Here is an 8,333-nt window from a genome sequence, read left to right as displayed (position 1 = left end):
GAATTGTTCTACAACAGGCTTTTCATCAGTCATCTTATATTCCAGGAACCTAGCCACCAAGAACTTCTTTCTTCCAGCAGCTTCAGCAAGATATTTTTCTTCTAGGGCTTCCCATAAATCAAAAGCAGTAAAATTCTCTTTTGCATTATAAAAGTCGTACAAGGAGTCATCCAGACAGTTAAGAATATGGTTTTTGCACATGTAATTTTTCCTAGTCCACCTATCCAGTCTATCTTCATAACCACGGTCATGAAGCCTTCTTGAGGGTCTTTCTAAGGCAACTTCATCTAGCCTTTGGTCTTTTAAGAAGAATAACATTTTGGACTGCCATCGTTTAAAGTCTTTGCCACTAAACTTTGGGGGTTTTTCTACAGTACTCTTTCCCATGTTGTTACAAAATATAGTAAAGAGGATATTTCCTTTAGATTGTTGGGTATATTACTAATAAAGTAACTGAGAAGAAGATACTTAGCTCAAAATAATGTTGCTGATGTTGCTGCACAGAAAATGTAGAGGCACGTAGACTACGCTGTCCTAAAGGCAATATCGCCTGCCACTCCTCTGAGATGCTACAGCAGTTGGCGAGTCACCTCCAGGATACAACTACAGTTAGTACCCCTCAATGTAGCATACAATGAGGGTACCCTTAGAGCTTGGCGTAGAAGAGATGTTTACAGAAAAACTGAGGGAGAGTAGAAGAGATATTTCTCTGTGGTGTGTATTTTCTGAGATTACAACTACTCTCTTATATAGTGTTTGTGTAGTTACAAACAAGAAAGAAAACCCATGCGTATGACAGAAAAAACTGGTTATGTTGGGTTAAAGATAGTGCAACAAAAGTTGTTTTGTCAGGCATGGAGCAATGTGTTGCTGCCAAGCCAAATACGTACATACAAGGGAGCCAGGACAAAACACGTACAAACAAAGAAGCCAAGACAAGCACGTTCAGACAAAGAAGTCAGGACAAAAATCGTGCAGACAAAGAAGCCAAGACAAGCACGTTCAGACAAAGAAGTCAGGACAAAAGAAAAGATTCTTCTACTTGTGTGGAAAATACGAGTAACTTTATTCCGTAGTATGAATACAGCAGAAGATTTGTGAATGTTAGACCCAGACACAAAAGTGAGTTTCCTAGTGGGACTTTTTTGATAACAATACAGAAGTATGTTCTGCTTTGAATGATAGAAATTAAACAAGAAAACTGGTTGAAGCAGTTTCTCGTTTTCATGCGCCATTTGTCCTGAAATGCTAGAGGTGATTTGAATGGGGACGGTGTACCGTTTACTTTAAACATTGTCACAAGTTTTTGTGCTAATCATTCTTTCTGAGAAACTATAATTCGATAGGTTAGACATATTCTTCTTTCAGGCTGGATGAGATGGGTGCTCTTCGTCGGAAGTTATTGGTGAAACACGAAATTTGGCGCCTAGTAACATCTCCATGGTTGCATGCAGGGATGTTCAGCCTGATTATAAACCTTTCAGGTGTTATCTTCATAGGCCTGCAATTAGAACGAGAGTTTGGATCCTGTAAGATCCTTTCTGCATTCTCCTTATCTCAGAGTGACAAGTTTGATACTGTCTAAGCGTAACATAACCTGCTCTTTTTTTCCGCTTCTGGATTGCAGTGAGGATTGGGATGATCTACTTATGCTCAGGTTTTACTGGTAGTTTGATGTCTGCGCTTTTCGTTCAAGATATCCCAGAAGTTGGGTCTTCTGGTGCTTTATTCGGATTACTTGGCGCGATGCTCTCAGGACTTATCAGGAATTGGAAATTTTATAGTGACAAGGTCCTTTCATTATTCGTAGACTTTCACATTTTGTTAGGTGTTGTCTCTTTCCTCACTGTCTTCTCACTTTCACTCTTTCATTTCGTTGTATGCGAAAATGCAGTTCACAGCTCTGGTAGTACTGTGTTTGGCAGCAACTATAAATTTTTCTCTTGGCGTGTTGCCTCACGTGGACAATTTTTCAAATGTTGGGGGATTTGTCTCTGGATTTCTTCTAGGATTTGTACTGTTCTTTGACCCTCGTCTTGAACAAGTGCCTCTAAATAAAAAAGGTCTATTTGAATACAAGGAAAAGAGTTCAATGAAGTTGATGAACTTCAAGCAGAAATTGGATAAGCCAGTGCTGAGGAGTATCTCTCTCGTTCTGTTTGCGCTTATGTAAGGTTTTCCTAACTCTATGCTGACTTCTTTTATTCACTTTAAGATAATTACAGAAATACAATCTGGTTCGTCTTATTTGTTGAAGATTATACTTATGGAACAACTTATTTTGGTTTGGTAGTGTTACTGGATGTGTTGTTGCAGTACTACATGGAGAGAACTTGAATAACCAATGTAGCTGGTGCCATTATGTTAACTGCATTCCTTCCGAAAGGTGGAGCTGTAATGTGAAAGCTTCGCTGCCGTGCGAGGTAAGCATTTACAACTTTTAACTCTCAACTGCTGATAATGCAATGCTGTATGCCCATGCTGTGCAGCGAGACAATAACAGAACATTTGCACCTCAGATATTGTTTAGTGACACTAAAGATTGATGTTGTGAGATTTCTTTATACTTATAAAACATGACTGAGAGAGTCATCTAACACCAAGCACCAGTACATCAAGAGATTTGGTACATAACAGCTACTTCATATCCCTCTGCACCAAAATATATGATTAGTTTGCGAACTGGGACATTATGGGCAGCTGTACCATACTTTATCTTGAGTCAGCCTTTTTTGGGTTAGAAATGACGAAATACACGTACGCTGCTATTTATCATATAACTTCTGTTGAATCAATCTCATATTCTATAGCTCATACTAATTCTGGTCGCACTTGTGCAGGTCAGGAAAACTGCTAACCAATCGATTCTGACATGTAAAAGTAACGGCAAGTCCAGGGTGTACACTTTCACAAACTTATCAGAGGCGAGGATAAGGGACCTGTGCAGTGAGATATGCTACTAAGCCTGTTGAACATTGTATGATATATGTTGTCATGACAGGTGTTGTGCTTTAGAAACTGAAAAAATGGGTGGGATTTCTTTTTTTTGTTTGAAGGGGGGAAGTGTCACAATGGTGAGATCGATACATATAGGCAATCCGTGTAGAAAAAAAAAGGTTTCGTTTTAAACCTGTAAATGTAATTACTGAATTGTTTGCTCAAGAATTTGTGAATTACTGAATTTAGCTTTAGAAAACTTTTTATTGCCAAGCCCATTTAGTCAAGCGATGACAGGCCGGACCTTTAGTTTCATAGTATATCCAAATCCACAACCACAACAAATCTAGATGCTTCTAGCCAATGAGAGAGAGATGATCTAGACCATTCGATCTCGTCTCATCAAGTGAAAAGACCTAATCCTATATGACATCAGCCCTAGAGAACATCCACATGTGCGAAACCCACAAAAACCCTACTCAAACTAAAACAGAGAGACTTCAAGTACTCTAGCATCAAAGAACTCTCGACCATTAGATCTACCGACACGTCATCGATCCGGAACAAATTCTGAGTTTCAACGGTCAAGATTTCATTTGAGAGGTAGAATCCGAACACTTTGAGGAAAACTTTTCTTTCTCTATTGTGTTTCTCTCTCTCCTGTTTCTCTGTTTTTCCAAATTTCGATTTTCAATTTTTCTTTGAATTTTAAGAAAAATCTGTGAAGAATTTTGATTGAGTGAGTGAGAAAGAGATGGCAATTATTGATAACGAGAGAGAATTTGAGAAGGAGAAAGAAATCAGGGTTATGAACGGCAAAACAAGCTATGATATTGAAGACGATGATGAAGAAGTTGATGATGATGATGATGATGATGAGGTGAATGAAGTTTTTGATATGAAGAGAGTTGTTGATGAGGGTACTGAGGAGGAAGATGGAGGAGATGAGGATGACGATGATGATGAAGAGGAGGAGGAAGAGGTTGATGATGAGGATGAAGAAGAAGATACTGAAGAGGGTTTGCCTGCTTCTACATCTGTTCCTCAAGTCGTTGATGTTAGCGATGATGATGATGATGATGATGAGGAAGGTGCTGGTGGTGAGGATGATGATAGTGATGATGATGACGACGACGACGACGACGATGAGGATGAGAACGAGGAGGAGGTCGAAGAAGATGATGAGGTATAATTTCGTTATGTAATTTTAAGCTTAATTTTTTAGATTTATGTTTTGTCTGTGATATTATATCTGAGATTTGTTTGTTTCCCTTTTTTGCCCTAAATTTTTAGGTTAAAAATTTATTTGTGGTACAATTTCCTGTAATAGATATGTTTTATTTGGCTGAAGTATGGGGATTTTGATTGTGATTTAAGCTTGATTTGTTAGATAGAAATTCAGAGGTTTTCTGATTCATCAATTTTGTTGATTTTTGCTAATTTTGTGTATGTACATCACTTTGTTAGTTCTAGTTGATGTTTGTCTGTTTATTTGTTTTGTTAAGTTTTACTGTTACTATTTCAAGAAATCTATCTTCCCCTTTTTATGTCAAATTGATGGTTTAAGATGAAGCTTGGATCTTGGTTTAGCTAGTTGGGTACCAGTATTTTCTTGTTTGAAGAGGGCAAGTTTCTTAGTAAAACCTTGATCGACTTTGTTTACCCTAATCTAACCTTTGGTTTCTTCAGGGTCTTGTTTGGTGTTGCTTTCAATTATGCTTGTAAACTGTGAGTCATGTTGTGTGTAGGATGGTCTAGAAGATTTTGATTGGTAGTGCTCTACTTAATTTTCTTGTTGAAGTGGGATCTGATTCAGCAGTACTTTCTAGTCTTTCTTGTATGTTGATGGTGTCTATGTGGTTGTACCAAGTCCTTACTGAATTTATCATGGATGTATGAATGATGCCTGCTGTGTTTCTGGATGCCTAGTTTAAGTCCTTACTGAATTTATTAGGTCTCGCTTACTAATATGTTATGCCCCTTCATCAGCATATTCCTTGTAGATCTGTGTTTGCATGTCTGCTCATCTTGCTTGTTGGCTACATATATCGTTGGACTTGTTTGATCCTGGCTGCAACTTGCTATATTGTTGTTTATTTCCTCATTGTGTTTGTTGGTGACTTCGTGTATTAGTTATAAACATGGTTTATTGGCCATATCACTTGTAGGAGTAATGATAAACCCACTTTATTATGTTTGATTTGACCTTGAATGGTGGTTCATGAAGGAGTATGCTAGCTTGTCCTGTAGATTAAAATCTGCCTGTACACATACCTTTATATGGTTTTTAGTTCCACTTTGTTAAACTTTTCCAATGCCATTTCTGTTACACTTTGTTTATGATTAGTTAAATTTTTCCATATGCCATTTCTGTTTATCATCGTCACTTTGTGGCTTCGAATTTGATGCAATTTTTTGTCCCGTAGTTTCCATTGATGACATGTGTCCTTTGTTTATGATATGTACTGGTGCTAAATTCAAGAATTGACATGTTTACGCGTTACAAACTCATCCCTTATTATCCTGTTCTTTTTTTCTTGTTTCTTTTTTTTTTTTGTTTTTTGTTTTGGGAAAGCAGGTCTGGGCTTGTTTTATATCTGATCATTGAATATTAACAAACACATGATTGTCTTGTAGGAGGATTTGGGAACAGAGTACCTTGTTCGTCCAGTAAGTCGTCCAGAAGACGAGGAGGATGCTAGTGATTTTGAACCAGGTCAGGAGAATGGTGAAGAAGAGGATGAGCTTGAGGAGGAGGATGAAGATGAAGGTGAAAAGGGAGAGGTTTCAGCAAAGAGAAAAAGGCCAAGTAACGATGATGACTCTGATGAGAATGACGATGATGACTCTGATGACGATGGTGGGGAAGACGATGTGAGACCTTCCAAACGATAGGGTTCAGCCCTCGAGGTTTGACGAGAGACCGTATCCAGTCAGCTGGATGCCTCTCCTCCGACCTCGAGTACACAGTCCCCTTGTGTAGAAAAAAAAGGTAGAAAAGTTGATGCTTCATAGCTGTACTTTTGTTTATTTTTACTGTTATTTATGAGACAGTAAAGTAAGGTGTTAAACTAGGCATCTCTAAATTCAGAAAAAATATGCATTGTAGACGTATTTCAATTGAGTGGTGGTGTAGTGGGTGTTGATTATTACTTTTCGCAATGGCAAGAAAGTTTAAGACCTTGTGTAAGGTATTGTTAACTAGTTCTTCATTAATATTCTAAATAGTTTAGATTAATCATGTTCAGTACAATTTCTGCACAAAGACTCTGTAGTCGGACGACTGCGGCCTATTAACAGAAAGGTAATGTTAGAAGGTGATATTTACTTTGGTTTTTTTGAGGCAATCCGCGGGTTAAGAATTACAGAGCAGACCTTGCAAACCTACCTTATTCACTTGTTTAGTTAAAAGCCAATGTAGACTTGTGAATGAGAATCGCCAAATGAAGAAATAGTACCCCAGCTGATCAAATACTTCCAAAATTATGAGGGAAAGAATAAAGAAACTGTATAATCTTGCGACCATCTACACGTCTGTAGAACTTATTCTGATACTTGGTAGTACGAATACAGCAGAAGATTTGTGATTTTTTTTTCTTTCTTTTTTAACAGAATGCCTTAGGAAACTATATTTACACGACCATTTGGCTCACCTGCAAGTTAACATAACATAAACACACAAAAAATATGCTAATTTACTACTTTTACGGCGAGGGAAAGGCTGTTTCCTGCTTGGTTTCTGAAACGCATTGTAAGCATTTTTCAGTGAATTATCTTGACTGGCTAGTAGATTTGGTTGATCAAATTGGAGGTTCTTTCCTCATCTCACAAATAGGGTACCTAAGAGCAACTGCACTGGACGACTAAACCCAAATATTTGGTCTTTTGGACAGACGTAGTGGGACGTACTATCGATCAAATTTTGATCAACGACTAAAGCCCAAACTAAATTTGGTCGCCGACCAAGACCAAACCCAAATATAGTCGAGCGTTGATATAATCTCCGTTTCACAACGGGCGTTGATATAATCTCCGCTTCTCAACGCGCGTTCGTAAAGAATTCGTCCAACGAACAGGCGGGTATATAAACTTCACCTGTATGGGACGTTGATTAAATGTACGCCTGATGGGGCGTTTGTGAAGTTAACGCCTGACTCCAGGCGGTGATAAAGTTAACGCCTTAATGGGGCGTTGATAAAGTGTACGCCTGATTCCAGGCTTTGATAAAGTGTATCAAAGCCCCATGAATGATTGAACTTGTACAGAATTCAAATTTGAAGTGTGAAAATATTGGGGAAGAGCAAATATTTTGCATCTTATGCTTCCACGAAACTAAATGTTTTCATTTTGGTTTCTAGGTCAAGTGCAGCATGTCATAGCTAATTTTGTTTTTGATTTCGCATATAACACCAAATGAATGTTGGAAGCATCACACAGCAAAGGTAGAAGTAACCATAGTTTGGAGGGCCAGGAGTACAAAGTACAGACAACAAGCTTTTCAAAACACATCCTATATACACGTCTCATGGGGCGTTGATTATACAAATTCTTGGCTTCGAGCGGTGACTTTACGTACGTCCCATGGGGCGTTGATTATACAAACGCTTGGCGAGCGGTGACTTTACGTATGTCCCATGGGGCGTTGATTATACAAACGTCTCTTTTCCCGGCGTAAACTATAAGAACGCCTCGTATCGGGCGTAGTCTTTACCAAAGCCCTACGTCGGGCGTAATCTTTATCAACGCCTTAATTGGGCGTAATCTTTATCTACGCTCCACAATCAAACGAACATTATACGTTCGCTCGACTAAATATAATCGCCTACCACTACGCCACACGACGTCCTAAACTCAAATTTGGTCTTTTTTTTAGTCTTTGGTCTTTGGTTATACTCGCACCACTGTGGACGCTCTAAGGTCTGATGTGGTCCCTTCTGCAGACAAGTCCCATCTTGACATGTTTTTTTTTTTTACATTTTCTCATTAGTAAACACCACCTAAGTTTCTAGTCTCGTCAACTTATGTGTTTGAAATTGGTACAAGGCGACGCAGCCACTAACTGTAAAGCTAAATATTTTCAATGATTACCACAGAATACAGATACTACTTCATGACAATATTAATTCTTATGTCTGATGAACATGAGCATAGAGATTCTAATGTAGTTGTGGGAATAATTCTCTGTATCTTCATTGATAGGCAAAAGCCTGATTTATACATGTTTACACAACTAGATAAGGCAAATAAAAGATACACCTAACAACTAGATAAGGCATAAAAGATACACCTAACAATATCTAGGATATATACAGAAAGAATATATATGCAGTTACAACCAAATAACAAACACAATAATGTCAAGATATATCATATCTTGACCATATCTTAACACCCCC

The 8,333-nt window shown here is 38.2% G+C and overlaps 2 protein-coding genes across 2 annotated transcripts; both read left to right on the top strand.

The window, feature by feature from the left end:
- Positions 1–1,192: 1,192 nt before the first annotated feature.
- Positions 1,193–3,210, top strand: LOC113356307 (RHOMBOID-like protein 8). Its single transcript, XM_026599414.1, has 5 exons — positions 1,193–1,529; positions 1,628–1,791; positions 1,895–2,169; positions 2,294–2,423; positions 2,841–3,210. The coding sequence occupies exons 1-5, from the start codon at positions 1,379–1,381 to the stop codon at positions 2,961–2,963; spliced, it is 843 nt and encodes a 280-aa protein (XP_026455199.1). The 5' UTR covers positions 1,193–1,378; the 3' UTR covers positions 2,964–3,210.
- A 328-nt stretch (positions 3,211–3,538) lies between these two features.
- Positions 3,539–6,175, top strand: LOC113356306 (acidic leucine-rich nuclear phosphoprotein 32-related protein 1-like). The gene is made up of 2 exons (XM_026599413.1): positions 3,539–4,123; positions 5,575–6,175. Exons 1-2 carry the CDS (start codon positions 3,692–3,694, stop codon positions 5,830–5,832), a joined length of 690 nt encoding a protein of 229 aa, XP_026455198.1. The 5' UTR covers positions 3,539–3,691; the 3' UTR covers positions 5,833–6,175.
- The last annotated feature ends 2,158 nt before the right edge of the window (positions 6,176–8,333 follow it).

This window comes from Papaver somniferum, chromosome 3 (genome assembly GCF_003573695.1).
Source record: "Papaver somniferum cultivar HN1 chromosome 3, ASM357369v1, whole genome shotgun sequence".
In the NCBI taxonomy this organism is placed as follows: domain Eukaryota; kingdom Viridiplantae; phylum Streptophyta; class Magnoliopsida; order Ranunculales; family Papaveraceae; genus Papaver; species Papaver somniferum.
The sequence above is the reverse complement of the archived record's forward strand: the minus strand, read 5'-3'. Positions and strand labels throughout refer to the sequence as shown.

Coding starts and splice junctions, on each gene's coding strand:
- LOC113356307 (XM_026599414.1), top strand. CDS start 1,379: ATGGGTGCTCTTCGTCGGAAGTTATTGGTGAAACACGAAATTTGGCGC. Junction 1,530..1,627: donor AGAACGAGAGTTTGGATCCT/GTAAGATCCTTT, acceptor TCTGGATTGCAG/TGAGGATTGGGATGATCTAC. Junction 2,170..2,293: donor CTCGTTCTGTTTGCGCTTAT/GTAAGGTTTTCC, acceptor TTGGTTTGGTAG/TGTTACTGGATGTGTTGTTG.
- LOC113356306 (XM_026599413.1), top strand. CDS start 3,692: ATGGCAATTATTGATAACGAGAGAGAATTTGAGAAGGAGAAAGAAATC. Junction 4,124..5,574: donor AGGTCGAAGAAGATGATGAG/GTATAATTTCGT, acceptor ATTGTCTTGTAG/GAGGATTTGGGAACAGAGTA.